Source organism: Poecile atricapillus, chromosome 33, assembly GCF_030490865.1.
Source record: "Poecile atricapillus isolate bPoeAtr1 chromosome 33, bPoeAtr1.hap1, whole genome shotgun sequence".
In the NCBI taxonomy this organism is placed as follows: domain Eukaryota; kingdom Metazoa; phylum Chordata; class Aves; order Passeriformes; family Paridae; genus Poecile; species Poecile atricapillus.
This window is the reverse complement of record NC_081281.1, coordinates 596,990-612,127: the sequence shown is the minus strand read 5'-3', so window position 1 is coordinate 612,127 and position 15,138 is coordinate 596,990. Positions and strand designations below refer to the sequence as shown.

Genomic DNA, 15,138 nt, shown 5'->3' with positions numbered 1-15,138 from the left:
GTCCAGCTCCCTTGGGGGGCCACGAGGTGCAGAACCAATCCTTGGGTTCTCAGCTGACCAGGAATTGTGGCTGGAGCTGTTCTGCGTAGCCTCCAGCCCCATTCCCAGCTGTCCTCCAGGTGCCTTCCCAGGAATCCCTTTGTCCTGGAAAGTCTGGAGATGAAAGAATCACCCGGGCTGTAATCACAGTGCCCAGCCCCAGGAATTCCAAAATCGTCCTAAATGCGGAGGAAAACAATTATAGCAATTGGGCTGCTGATGTACTTCCCAAATTCATCCCGTGACTAAGGGAAGCTCACAGGGAGCTGCTCCGACCTCCACAATGGGAATATAAAAATGCTCCCAAGCCCAGCGCTCCTCACACGGCTCCTCTTGCTTTGCTCTTCCCTCTGAACTCGGTAAGTCCAGATCCTGTTCTCGCCTTGAGAATCCTTCAATTTGGGTGGAAAATCGCGTGTTTTCCCCTGGATGTTTTTTAATCTGAGGGGCATCGACGTGTGGACATTCCCATGTCTTTGGAAAATGGGAAGCTGAGTTACTTTTTTTGGGTTTCTTTATTTTTCCCCCTGGCGACACCCGGGATGTGGTTGTGCAAGGAGGAAATGGCTTTTTGCAGCAGGATGTTGCAACGGGGAATATGGAAAAGTCCCAGGAATTGTTTTTGTCCCTCTGGAGTCCCCGGGGCAGGGTTTAAACCTCCGCTGTCCAGCAGAGCGTCCTTGCTAGAACTGGTACTAGCAAAGCCGGGAGAAGGAATTGTTTATGTGCCAAGATTAAAAGCAGACAGGGAGGCTGGAGACTTAATGAACTCCTCGAGCTGTGCATGAGCGCTTCTAAGAACTCCAGAAAATGCTGTGAGGGATTCGAGTCAGACATTGGCGCCTCCTTCACACCCCTCGGATGGGTTTTACCTCAGCCGCCTCCGCTGGGAGCCTGGGCACCAAACACCCACAAATTCCTTCTTCGGGAAGGATTTTTATTTTTATTGGAAAGGGTTTTCAGGATCTGGGAGGGAGGTTTGGGGTCCCCATCCCAAGGAAGGGCTGGATGTGGCACGCAGAGCTCTGGGCTGGGGGTTGGCTGGATCTTGGAGGTCTTTTCCAACCTCAGTGATGCTGGGATCCCGGGGTTCCAGAATCGTGGATCCTGGGGTTCCAGAATCCTGGGGATCTGGAACTCTGGGATCCTGGGGTTCCAGAATCCTGGGTCTGGGGGTTCTGGAATGCTGGATCCTGGGGTTCTGGAATCCTGGGGTCCCGGGGTTCTGGAATTGTGGATTTTGAGGTTCCATAATCATGGATCCTGGGGTTCCAGAATCCTGGGGTTCTGAAATCCTGGATCCTGAGGTTCTGGAATCCTGGGATCCCGGGGTCCCAGAATTCTGGGATCCTGGGGTTCTGAAATTCTGGGATCCTGGGGTTCTGGAGCCCTGGGATCCTAGGGTTCCTGAATTCTGGATTTGGGGTTCCAGGATTTTGGATCCTGGGGTCCTGGAATCCCGGGGTCCCAGGGTTCTGGAATTCTGGGGTCCCAGGGTTCTGGAATCCCGGGTTTCTGGGATTCAGGGGATCCATGACATGAAAACCCCACGCCAACCTGAGGGATTCACTCAACACTTCCACCCAGCCCCAGCCGGCTCACTCCACAGCTCTGCTCCTTTTTCTCCCCCCTTTTTTCCTCCCTCCCTGTTCCAGGCTCGCCCGCACCCCCTGCACCCCAAGATGTCCTGCTGCTACTCCCCGTGCTGCTACTCCCCGTGCTGCTACACCCTGTGCTGCTCCCCCTGCTACCGCACCTGCACCCGCACCTACAGCTGCAACCCCTGCATCTCCCGCACCCTCAGCTGCTGCCGCCGCTCCTACGGCAGCTGCTGCACCACCCGGAGCTGCACCACCCGCTACAGCTACCCCTCGTGCTGCTCCTACTCCTGCTGCTACCCCTGCTGCTGATCCCACGGGAAAATCCCCACCGATGGACCCGCACCCACGGAAGACGAATGGTTGAGCGCGCCGCTGATGTTCGCAGGAGCGCGGAGCCCCCGCGGTGAAGTTACCACGAGTGGGGGCTTTGCCACGCTCCGAAACCTCTTGGAATTTCTGCTTTTCTTGTTTTCTCCGCCTCCTTCTTCCTGCCTTTCTCCGCTCTCCTGATGTTCTGCGTTTGAACCCTCCCACAGCAGCGGGAGGGGCGATCTGCAATTCATGTGAAACTTCTTCGAGTTGCTGCAATGGGGCTGGAGGACCTCTGTGAAATGAGATTTGGTGTCATCTGCATTTTCAATGAGCACTTCCAGCACGGTGCTGCAGCCCTGGGTGAGGGAGCGTTACGGCTGTCTGGCCTTTGATCTGGATTTACGAGGAGCTGGAGGATGAACAACAGGGCTTCAGCAAAAAGGAATGTTCTGGAGTGTGGTGACTCATCTCCCGGAGCTGCTTCCAGCATCCCAAAACTATAATCTTTCTGTGTCTGTGCCAGCTCTTTTTCTTATTCTATTAAATACTTTCTGCATTTGGAAAAAAACAAAAAAAACCTGTGGAGATTCAGTTTTTTTCTTGCCTCTGCCCCTGGTTTGAGTGGATATTCTGGGAGCTGTGGAATTCCAAAGGGAATTTCTGTCCTTGAATCCATGCCCAGCTCTGAGCCCCTCTTGGCAAGGGGGACACTGAGGGGCTGGAGAATGTCCAGGGATGGGAACGGGGATGGAGCAGCTGGAGAAGGGTCTGGAAAATCCTGAGGGAGCTGAGGAGGCTCAGCCTGGAGAAAATGGGGATCCAGGGGGAATTTTGGGATTTTCCAGGGTGGATTTGGGATCTGATTTCAGGGAACAGGGACAGGGCATGAGGGAACAGCCTCGAGCTCTGCCAGGGGAGGTTCAGGGTGGGAAATTTGGGAAAATCCCTCCTGGAAAGGGCGGCCAGGCTCTGGGAGGTTTGGAGTGGCCGTCCCTGGACGTGTCCAAGGAATTCCTGGGTGTTGGTGTGGTGGGATCGGGCACAGCTTGGGATTGATGATCTCAGAGGGCTTTTCCAGCCTCAGTGATCCTGGAATTCTGTGATTCAAAGCTCTTCCTTCCCTTCCACATTCAGAGCAGCCGCTCCCCATAAATTTACTCTTTTCCACCCCTCAGAAATTCAAGAAATACCAAAACTTCTCCATTTCCTTTTCTTAATTGAAGCTATTACCAGATTTAAGGTTAAATGTGGTGGTTTCCCCTGGGGTAGAGCTAAAACTTCATCACAACAGGGCTGGAATAATCTTTATGGTGATGTTTTAAAATAGAAAACATTTAGTCCCAGATCTCTATAGAGAATACAGAAAAATGTTCAGCTGAGCAGAATATTGTCCAATTCCTGGAAACTGAATTCAACTGCTCTTGTTTCAGAGTCTCAGTTTTCTGTCACTCTCCAATTTAACACACATTTCATGCCCAGTCACAAAAAAAATAAGAAAAAACATTTAAAAACTGAATTGAAATGAAGGGGAAAGGTGTTGAGGAGGAAGTGGTGGCTTTGCTTTTGTGGATTTTGGCCTGGAAAACTCAGAGCACCCCCTTGATCTTCCACACAGAACTGAAGAAATCCATTTGAGGTGAAAAAATCCATTTTTACAGGTGCAGTTAAAATAACACACTAAATCCAAGGACTAAAAGCCAGAAGATGGGGGGAAAATGTTGGGGGAAAAGGCAAATAGTCCTAAAGACAAAAAATCAGTTGAAATGTCCTCATTCTCCCTTACCAGGACCAGGAGGAAATTTCTCCTCGTGTCCACCCTGAGCCTCCCCTGGCACAGCTCGAGGCCGTTCCCTCTTGTCCTGTCCCTGTTCCCTGGGATCAGATCCCAAATCCCACCTGGAAGAGCCCAAAATTCCCTCTTGGCACAGGACACCTCACCAGTGTTGCCTTTGACATCTCCAGTCCCTAAACTCACAAATTTCATCATTTTCCTGTGAAGGATTTCAGATTTGTGTGACCTCCACCTAATTTCTGCCGTCCATTTTAATTTAAAATAAGCGTCAAAAAGAGCAAACAGGATGCTGAGGCTTCCCCAGGATTTTGGATATCAAAGATTTCAAGCTGTTTGAGGAACTCAAACGGCAAATAAACCCAGAAATGCTGAATTGATGCAGGAAAAAAAAACCTTTAATAGGAATGAATGGCAGATACAATTTTAAAAAGGATACAGAACGGAAATACCACACCCCCAAAGTCACATAACACCCACATCATCCAGTCAGAAGGAATATTTTGTACAGCACTGCCGAGAACTCGGCGTCTGGTTTGCTTGGAGCGTTGAGGAGAAGATCTGGGCAGAGAGGAGAGCTGGAACCACGGGATGAAGGCGAATCATCCCTTCAGCAGCAGCGCAGAGCTCTCGGAGCACCCCGGGGGTGCCTCTTGTCCCCAAAACTCTGCCGGACTCCACCAATCCAAAACCCGGGCTGGCTTTCGGGGTCGCTCCCGCTGCCTTTACAAGCTGTAGCAGCCCCCGTAGCCGAACCTTTGGCCGTAGCGGGAGCCGAAGGGGAACCCGTAGCGGCTGGAGTAAAACCCGGGGTATCCATAGCAGTCCCCAGAGCCGTAGAAACCCCGATAGCCCCCATAGAGCCCCCCGGAGCCGTAGCAGTCCCCGGAGCCGAAGATGCCCCGGTAGCCGTACAAGCTGCCGTAGCCGTAGCGGTCCCCGAAGCCGTAGAGGCCGCGGGAGCCGTAGAGGCTCCCGTAGCCCCGGTAGCCACAGGGGCTACCGCAGTCGTAGCCCCGGTAGCCGTAGTGGCTCCCGTAGTTGCAGGAGGAGTAGCAGTCGTCGTCGCACTGGCCTTGGAGGAAAGTCATCGTTGGGAGATGGAGGTAAGACCTGCAACGGGGAGGAAAGGAGGAGGAGTGAATACTCCAAGGAGTAGCAGCGGCCTCAGAGCCCAGAATCTTCCTCACCGGTCCCGTGAGACCAAGGCAAAATTATGACCTCAGCTCCTCATTAAGCCCCATTTGCATAATCTGCTCATTTATCCGCTGCCTTTAAATTGCTTTATGTTCTACATTCATATAGATTTAATATATTCGTATCAAACTATTCCTGGGATTGGTGGAACCCCTGATGATGGAATCAGAGGCCACAGATTAAAACCTTGCTGCTGCTGCTGCTTCAGGGTTTTTTTCTGACAGAACCTGGTTAGTAATTAGCAACCCTAATTTTATTTTAGGACGTCAGCTTTTCATGGAGATCTGCATCCCTGACTCCATCAGGAGAGTCTCCCCAAAGTTTTCCTGTGATAACAGCCTTCAGGTTTTGGGTCCATCAGACCCATTTCAGTGCTTTCCACCCGTTTTAATTCGCACCTGGAAATGCTGAGAGCCCACAGAGGAAACCACGGAGCGTGGACACACCTAAGAACGTCTGTGCAGCCAAACAGACCCAAAATCACACTTAAAATAAGAAATTTAAGGAAAAACCCCCCAAGAGTCACGGTGGGGAAACCCTTTCCTACCTCTGCTGCCCTAAAAATCCCTTTTTGGGAAGCCAGGTAGCAACAGGAGCAGGAAGGTTCCACCTGCACCTCTCAAAGTTGAACCCAGCAAGCCCAGGTAAAAGGGAAGAGATAAACCTGAGAGCTCAGAGGAGCCCAGCAGAAATTCCGAAAGGAAAATTCCCAGTCCAGGGGAAGAAAGGAGGAAAATCTTACCGAGTTCACCGGGAGGAGGAGGAGGCAGGAGAGCTGATGAGGAGCCTTGAGCTCCCAACCCTTTTTATACTCCAGCTTTGCCCTCCTGGCTTATCTCAGACGCCCTGTGGATTCAAAAGGTTCGGAGCCCTATTGGTTGGAGAAGAAATTTGCCTGTACACGTCATATCTACAATTAATGTAATTTTCCTCATTGTTTGGGATTATTACTGTGTTCCCAGCCTCCCGTATGTCCCGAATATTACAGGTTTCTTTCATCTTAACGTTTTCTGGGCCAGCAGCATTCCTGATACCATTTTATTGCCTCCGTTGTCAAATCCGAAATTTGTTTTTTTGTAGGATAGAAAAGACGTTTCTGATTTCTCAAGGTCATTGGAGAGAGAGAAATTTTTAAGGAAAAAATAAAGGAGAATTTTCCCAAACGTTTGAAAATATGTGAGTTCAGTAGAAAGATGCACCATGGGGTTTTATTTAAAGGAAATGTAAATGTTGGATTTTATATTAAATCTTATCAACTTCAGGAAAAAGGACCAGAACTATAAATAAATCTTAATTCCAAAGTGCTCCTGAATGAAAGCCATGCTGCTGCAGGAGCAGGAAGAATGTTTTTAAAAGTCCAACTGTGTTGTTTGCACTGGAGGGTTTAACTCGAGCTCAGCAGAGCAAAGTGGAGAATTCAAGTCTCAACTTGATCTGGAAATAAAGAAATGATCAGGATTAGCACTGAAAGAGCATTAAATGAACACGAAAAGAACCCTGCTGGTATTTTTTTCCACAAAGAATCAGCATGTGTAGAAGTTAACGATAGTGAGGAGCGATGCACTTAAGGGCAGAACTCCTTGGGTGACCTTCACCTAATTTCTGGCATTAATTTGAATATGAAATAAGCGTAATAATGAGCAAGCAGGATGTTGAGGCTTCCTCCAAATTTTGAATACCAAAGCACTTCATAAACACTCATTAATGTTTTCAATTTGCAAAGTGTTGCTGGATTTAAATATTAATAGTTTGCCACCAAAAGACACCTCCAGATTTAATAACATGGTCACTCCTCAGGACCTCTGCTTCACCATACTCAGGTGATGTCGTTCCATGGAAGTCAAAAAGCATCCCAAAAAAATCAATTAAAATAGGAAGGAATATTTGGGAACGCCCAAAAGGCCGCTGGAAAACGTCTTGGGGTTGTTGTTGGGGAACCTGGGACACAAATCCAGTGGGAGATCCCTTTGTCCTCCACGAGCGACGCCGAAGGCGCCAAAGCCAACGGAGCGCCGAGGAGGCCACTTCACAGCCCTTAATGATCAGAATATTTCCCCAAATAAATAAATATTTCCTCAAATATCTCCCCACCTGGCCGCGAGGAATTCCGGGCTATTTCCCTAGAAATGTAATATTGCTTCAAGATTAAAGGAATTCTGAAGGGCTGACGTTGGCGCGGCGACTCCGAACGCAGGAAATATGAAAATGGTTGGCTCAGGTGACGCAGGTTGGAGGAACAAAGAGTCAGATGGCTCGCTGTGGAAGTTAAAAATGGACCCCCGACTCCAAAAATCATCTGCTCCTCACAGGTTCTCCTCGTGACTTCTCCTGGTGAAGCAGAGGTGAGTACTGACTCTCCTGTGTCTACGTTTCTCCAGATAAATATAAATATAAATATAAATATAAATATAAATATAAATATAAATATAAATATAAATATAAATATAAATATAAATATAAATATAAATATAAATATAAATATAAATATAAATATAAATATAAATATAAATATAAATATAAATATAAATATAAATATAAATACAAATACAAATACAAATATAAATATAAATACAAATACAAATATAAATATAAATATAAATACAAATACAAATACAAATATAAATACAAATATAAATACAAATATAAATAACTGTAAATACAAATGTAAATACAAATACAAATACAAATGTAAATGTAAATAGAAATATAGGTAAAGATATGAATATATATTAAATCCATAGTCTTTAGTTAGCTATTTATTTAGTAGGCACTGCTTTGTCTTTATAACATATAACCTGTGTCTGTATACAGGTACCAGTTTATATTTATTTATTGAAATTTCTTGTCATTTTAGAGCCAGAAACAAACAAAAAATTCCCTACAATCTCAAGGAATTATTCTACTCAAAGCTCTTTGCTCTTCTTTCCTGTGCTTTTTTAATATTAGGCTTTAAAGTGCTGAAAACTGGAAATTTGCTACCGCGATTTTGTAGTAAAAAGTAATTTTAAGTTCTGGGTTATATTTGTTATATTTTTCTTTCATTTTTTACATTTCTCTGATTTCTGGGGCGGGAAAGCTCAGCTCCCAGCTGGCTAAACCCTCATTCGCTACGTTTAGTCAGCAGTTTCCAAAAGTTGACAGGGGGGGGAAAAAAAGCAGCAAAGTTGTTTGGGATGGAGGAGATTACAAAAATAAATGAGTTAATTAAGAGTTAAGCAATAAATAAGTTAATTAAACCCATGCACAGGAGGGACCGAGTCGGAGCTTTTGCTCTGCCCTCTGCAGCCCATAAATTTTGTTTCTGGGTGTGTGTTCCGGGCTCTCGGAATCAACAGAGGATGAATTCCTTCAAGGAGTGCTGGGACAACGCCAGCAGCGACAACTTTGGCGGCATTGGGAGCCCCAACTTCTTCTCCGGGCGCTCCTTAAGCTTCTGCCGGGACCAGTGCCAAGATGTCCCCCCGTCCTTCAGGAACATCAGGAGCTTCTGCAGCCCCTCTGGGAACATCAGCGGAATCATCCACGCCAACCCCAATGGGGATGTGGTTGGGAGGCTCTCCGGGAGGATCGAGGGGCTCCCCAGGCTCCTGGGTTGTGTGGGTAGCTTGGGTAACCTCGGGAACTTCGGGTTAAGCCTCCCCTTGTCCATTCAGTTTGGGGACAGAGCCATCTGAGCCGTTTCCCAGCAGGAAGAGATGAAATGCAGGACACGGACGCATGGTTTAGGTTCTCCGACTCTGGGGGATGTGTGGGTGCCAGGGTGTGTAGGATACTCCGTGTGTAACCCTCTGTAGGATCTCCTGTCTCTCCAGCTACCACTCTCAAAGGGCTGAGGCATCTTTAGAGCACCTTTGGGAGCAGAAAAAGACTTTTGGGTGTGAGGAAGGCGCTTTTAAAATTCACCCACAGCCACTTTGTGTAGTGGGAGTTTCTGCAACAAAATTGATTTTGTCTGACTCTGACCAAAGGTGACTTTTAGCAGAGGAGCTCCTGTTCCGTGTCCCTGCCGCCCCTCACCTGACAGTGAACACCACAAAGAAAAGTATTTGGACTGGAAAACTCCACCACTTCCACCAGGAAAAGCATCACGCACCATCAGGAGCGCCCTGCTTGCCAAAGCCTCTTTTGTATCTCTGCTAACTTCGTTCTGTCCCTCACTGCTCCTCATTTTCAATAAAATTGCTCCAGTTGCAGCTTCAGATGTCTGCTCTGCTTCTGTCTGGGCTCACCCCGCACTTTGAAGGGACCCCCAGCCACCCTAGGGAGCCCTGCAATGAGAGACCAGTCTAGACTGGGATGTCAGGGACTGTCACCACATCTCCATCTCAACAGCTCCTGACTCATTTCCCCCAGAAGGAGAAACCTTAACTAACCCTTGACCTTGGGTTTACCCAAACGCTCCACCAGAAAGAGCCATCGGCCGCTCGATTTCCCCGCCGAGAGCGGCCCCGGGAGCAACGCCGGCGTTGTTTCCTGGGCAATAAACCACAGGGACGGGAGATTGAGGGGGAGTCTCGTCCAGGGCAGGAAACGGGCGACAATCGGGGTTAAAGACACCCAGGAGAGGAGAGCAAAGGCAGCCAAGGCATGGCCGTGCGCTGGAGGCTTCATCTCCTCCGCGGATGGAGCAGCCGGTTCTTCAGGGAGCTCCTGCCAGCCCCTGCCCTGCCGCCTCCCGAGCCTCGGGAGCCCCGACTTAGATCTGGAATGCTAAAGATGGTTCGTGTCTGAAATATTAAAGATGGTTAAGATTTAGACTGCTAAAAGATTATTCAGGTTTAGAATAGCAAGGATTATTCAGATTTGGAATATTAAAAATTGTTTAGGTTTAGAGTACCGAAGGTGAGTTAGATTTAGAATATTTAAGATTATGTAGGTTTTGAATACTAAAGATTATTTAGAATACTAAAGATTATTTAGGTTTAGAATAATTAAGATGATTTAGGTGTAGAACCCTAAAGATTATTTAGATTTAACATATTAAAAATTATTCAGATTTCAAATACTAAAGATTATTTAGATTTAACATATTAAAAATTATTTAGATTTCAAATACTAAAGATTATTTAGATTTAGAATAATTAAGATGATTTCTGTGTAGAACACTAAAGATTATTTAGATTTAACATATTAAAAATTATTTAGATTTCAGATACTAAAGATTATTTAGATTTAGAATAATTAAGATGATTTCTGTGTAGAACACTAAAGATTATTTAGATTTAACATATTAAAAATTATTTAGATTTCAAATACTAAAGATTATTTAGATTTAGAATAATTAAGATGATTTCTGTGTAGAACACTAAAGATTATTTAGATTTAACATATTAAAAATTATTTAGGTTTCAAACACTAAAGACGATTTAGATTTGAATTTTAAAATTATTTAGATTTAGAACAATTAAGATGATTTAGGCTTAGAATACTGAAGATTATTTAAATTCGGAATATTAGCCACCCCTCCTCTTGCCATGGTGGCCTCCTGCAGAAGCATTTCTGCGTTTCCCAGCTCTCAGAGCAAAGCAGGGTCCCAGTAAATCAGAGCAGCCCTTTGAAGGTGGCAAAGCCTTTCAGAGAGGTTTTGCAAAGCTTCTGCTGTTGCAATGTTTTCCCCGGGGAAAACATTAGGAAGTGGTGGAGTCTCCCAGCAGGGTAAATTCAGTTTATCTCCCTGCGCTCAAAGCTTCTCCTGCCTGCAGGGAGAGCGTGGAAGGGCTTGGGCAGCCACGCACAGGAGGGGAGGTGGAATAAAACCCCGGGAGCCAAAGATCGGGGTGAAAATCTGAGTTTTTTGGTCCCATTTCACCTCCATCCCTGCCCAAGTTTGCCAGCACAGCAGCATTTTGTGATGTTTTGTGATTCCCCCTTGGATCATTCCCAAGGTGTCAGCACTTTCCCTGGGGGACAGGACCCACAGGTGGTGATTTCCTGCCCGTCCCAGCCCTGTCACCTGCAGTCACCTCCCGCCACATCGCTGACCTGGAGCCACCTGGCTCCCACCTGGCTTCCCCTTCCTGCTTTGAACGCCGCAGCTCTGAGGGTGTCCCGGTGCCTCCCCCTGCTCCAGGGATCCAGGGCACTTCCAGGATCTCCTCCTCTGCTGCAGGTCAACCTTCTGGGAGCACTGGAGTGCAGAATTCCTCACCCCAGATGCTCCTGTGGCAGGAGTCGCCAAACAGGGACGGGACGTTTCCTCACCTGTTCATTCCAGCTCCTCAGGAGCGTTCAGGAAGTGCCAGATCATCGTGGAATTGCAGCCCAGACCCCTCCCAGGGCTTCCCAAGCATCAGCTGGCAGCACCAAAGCTCATTTTCCATGGATCTGTGCTGATATCTCAGGAACATTCGAGTTTCTCCTATGCCTGTTCTGGGTGGGTGAAGAGATCTTTAAGGTCATCCCATTCCGGGTGCCTCCAGCCTGGCCTGGGACATTCCAGGGATGAAGAATCCACGGAATATCCTGTGCCACCCTCACATGGAAGAATTCCTTCCCAATATCCCCCTTAAATTCCCCCTTTCTTGTGGCTCTGACCGTCAGCTCGCCCAGAACTTCCTCGCATTCCCCTTCCAGACCCCAAATCCAGAATTCTTTCCTGTCCTGAGGCTCAGGAAAAGTTGGATGGGGAGAGGAACTTGCGGCCTGGCTGTGATATTATCATAACAGGCGACAGCCGGGGTAATTTAAATAACTGAAAACCAACTCCTGTAATTCCAGGATGTGTTCACTGGGGAATTATCCATTTAAATGTTCCCCTGGGAAACAACCACAGGGCTGATGCCGCAGGAGCTGCCTCCAGCACAAAGATTCCCTGCGAGGCTGAGCATCCTCCCCAAAGACCAGACCCATCCCAAATGAGCTGGGCACCCAATCATGGCCCAAACTGAATTTTCAAATTATTTGTTAAAGAGTGCAGCCTCTTAGGAAAAGGGAAATTGGGGCATGATTCAGGAAAAAAAAAAATTGGCAGTGTTGGAAACAAGAATTTCAAAATTCACCATATTTAGATGGGTATTGTTAACCCATAATTATTAATTAAACCAAATAATTAGGCCTAATAATGAACCTAAGAGATATTAGCAAATGCTTCTATCTTAAAAAGGCGTTGAATTTTCTTAGTGAGACACCCAATATCTTTTATTTCTGAAAGGACATTTCACACCAGGGGCTTTCATATCAAAAGGAACAAAAATGCATCAAAAATACTTCTATCAAAACCCACTGGCAGAATTCCATCATTTCACTGATTTTTCTGGTTTGTGGTAAATGCAGATCTCAATTTAGGCCATCTTGAGAGCCCTCAATAAATTGCAGCTCACTCCCAAATATTCCCAACAATAAAGATCCCTGTTTTTTGAGGTTTGGGGGGGTTTCTCTTTTGCAAGGATTGTGTGGCTGGGGAGAATCTGGTTTAATCACCTGCTCCAGAGCACAGCAGCGTTAATTACACATTATTACAGTGCCTGGGCGACTTTGTTTTCCTTCCACATAAGGGTAATAATTCCCCAAAGAGTGACTAGCCCGGAATAATCCCACATTCCCACGTCTCCCTGATGACACTGGCGCTGTTCCTGACACGCTACATAACATTTCAAACCCAGCCAGGAGAGCTTGGGATGGGTTTATTGCCAATTTATTCCCAAAGAAATCCTCAGTTCCATGAGGGAGCATCACCGTCGTGTCCAGGTTGTGCTGAGAGACGTTGAGCAGGGCCAGGGATGGGAATGGGGCTGGAGCAGCTGGAAAAGGGTCTGGAAAATCCTGAGGGAACTGGGGGGGGCTCAGCCTGGAGAAAATGGGGAATTTCAGGCTCTTCCAGGGGGGATTTGGGATCTGAGCCCAGGGAACAGGGACAGGAGGAGGGGGAACAGCCTCCAGCGGTGCCAGGGGAGGCTCAGGGTGGGAAATTTGGGAAAATTCCTCCTGGAAAAGGGAGGCCGGGCTTTGGAAGGGGTTGCCCAGGGAGTGGCCATCCCTGGAGGTGTCCGAGGAAGGCCTGGACATTGGTCTGAGTGACCAGGTGGGCTTGGACTCGATCCTGGAGGGCTTTTCCAACCCCTCTGCTCGTGTCACTGCCGAGACGGGGAGGCCGAGCCTGGGGACACCAGGAACAGGTGCCAGAAAAGCCAATATTGAACAAAAATCTCCACAGAGACCAGAAATGTGGGGAAGGAAGGGACGTCTGGGCCAGATCCCTCAGGAATTTCGCTCTCCTGGTGATAGGATCAGGCTGGTGCAGCAGGACAAGGACAGGGAACACACAGAGACACCCACACGCCAATAACCTGCTGCAAGGTCTGGTTTAATGAGGAGGAACGGGTGAGACACAGCACAGGTTACAAATTGCCCACGAGAGTGACTCAGGGAACGTCTGGGGTTGCTTCTCCTGTGGTGATACCCAGCCCTGATCACTCAGCACGGCAGCAGAGCAGGGGCTGGGGCACTGCAGAACCATTTTTATCCATCAGTAGCCATGGAAAGAGCTTAAAAATAGATCTGAAGTGGATCTCGGATGAGATCCTTGACTTTGCCACAGTCACAGAAGCACAGAACGGTTTGGGTGGGATTTTAAAGATGATCCAGCTCCATCCCTGCCGTGGGCAGGGAATCTCCCACTATTCCAGGTTTCTCCGAGCCCCATCCAACCTGGCCTTGGAAACTTCCACGGATGGGACAGCCACAGCTTCTCTGGGCACCCTGTGCCAGAGCCTCACAGGAAAAACTCCCTCCTAATTCCTCCCTAAAATGTAATCTAAACCTACTGACAGTGGGAAGCCACAAAGATCCCAAAAAAACCACCAGGGAATCAGGAACAGTCCATAGCTTTGAGAACAGAGGTCTTGGAAAGAGAGGAAGGCTTTACAGACAGAAAATCAGGAAGGGTAGAAGGATGGGGACGGACTTTTGAGGCATTCAAACACCCACAGATGCTTTTAAAGCCGCCCCAAACGCTCAGCTCTCCCCGAACGCCGTGCTCCGGAGCTCAGCCGTGGATCCGCGTCCCGCCGGCCACCCTCTTCCAGCGGCCGTGCCCCGGCTTTAGCAGCAGGGTCTGCAGCTCCCAACTGGGTACCCCCGGGCCCACCTGGCCCCACCACAAACTTGGGAAGCTCCAGGGGTTCTGGCGGCACCGAAAGCACCTCCAACACCGGCTCCGACACCGGCTCCAGCTCCGGCTGACACTTCGGGGACTCCCGCGGAGCCCACGACGCTCTGCTGCGGGAAGGTGCTGAGGATGGGCCCGGGGAAGGTGACGACCACCGGGGGAGGGTAAATGACCACCGTGGAGTCAGGGCACTGCCGGACACAGGGCTCGTTGCAGGAGTCGGCCACGGGCTGGGGCACGGCCACGCCGCAGGGGGAGGCGCTGCCGTCGGTGCAGGGGCTCAGGGAGTGAACCATGGCTCGGGGATGGGGATCTGTGGGGCAAGGGAAGAGCAGGAATACAAAATAAAACAAAATTCACATCGGTTTCATAATCAAACAGGAGAAGAAAAGGCTACGAAGAGGCTCAAGGGACAGGGAGAATTCTCATAGCTCAGCACCAAAAATACAGCACTTAAATTGTCTACTGAACACAGATGGAAAGAGTTTTCATAGAATGTTACTTAGATCTCACCCAGATCTGCATTTCCCAGTGGCTGAACAGTCACAGATGGAATCCTTTACCCAATCCCAGAGTGGCTGAGGTTGGAAAAGCCCCCCAGGATCACCGAGTCCAACCTGTGATCAATCCCCACCTTCTCAACCAGACCAGAGCACCAAGTGCCACATCCAGTGGTTTCCATCAGAACATCAGACTGATCCCAGAACCGCACTCAAAGGCTTGGTTAGAGAAGGAATTCAGGAATTCAGGAGTTCAGGAGTTGAAGAGTTTGGGAATTGACTTACCTACAGCACCAGAGAAGTGAGACAAGAGAAATGATGGCGCGAGATGTGAGGTCAAGCGCTTTTATACCCGGCCTCAAAGTGCCCAGCACGTGAATCACCCACATGCAGAACTTCCCAATCAATTACTAACCAGGATTCTTTCCAGATCCAGCTTTGTTAACGGCTGTCAATTGCTTTAGATAAATCACCCCTGCTAATTACTGGTTTGTCCTTGTGTGTCCTGCATGATCTGTCCTTTACTGCCTTCCCCACTCTGCAATTTCAGCTTTATAGGGAGGGGATTCTTTGTCTCTTGCATCTCAAAGGCAA

At 48.1% G+C, this 15,138-nt stretch overlaps 2 protein-coding genes across 4 annotated transcripts in view; both read right to left on the bottom strand.

Annotated features, from left to right (window-relative positions):
- Nucleotides 1-4,136: 4,136 nt before the first annotated feature.
- Nucleotides 4,137-5,943, bottom strand: LOC131590448 (keratin-associated protein 19-2-like). The gene is made up of 2 exons (XM_058860519.1): nucleotides 5,681-5,943; nucleotides 4,137-4,854 (listed from the first exon to the last, which is right to left on the bottom strand). Exon 2 carries the CDS (start codon nucleotides 4,830-4,832, stop codon nucleotides 4,467-4,469), a length of 366 nt encoding a protein of 121 aa, XP_058716502.1. The 5' UTR covers nucleotides 4,833-4,854; nucleotides 5,681-5,943; the 3' UTR covers nucleotides 4,137-4,466.
- A 7,290-nt stretch (nucleotides 5,944-13,233) lies between these two features.
- The window catches only part of LOC131590446 (claw keratin-like), a 47,558-nt gene continuing 45,653 nt past the window's right edge, over nucleotides 13,234-15,138 (bottom strand). For all 3 annotated transcript variants that reach the window (XM_058860516.1, XM_058860517.1, XM_058860518.1), the window contains one exon: nucleotides 13,234-14,357. In XM_058860516.1, the coding sequence (XP_058716499.1) occupies nucleotides 13,978-14,357 (380 nt within the window). In that variant the 3' untranslated portion in view covers nucleotides 13,234-13,977. The remainder of the gene's footprint in view (nucleotides 14,358-15,138) is intronic.

Coding starts and splice junctions, on each gene's coding strand:
- LOC131590448 (XM_058860519.1), bottom strand. CDS start 4,832: ATGACTTTCCTCCAAGGCCAGTGCGACGACGACTGCTACTCCTCCTGC.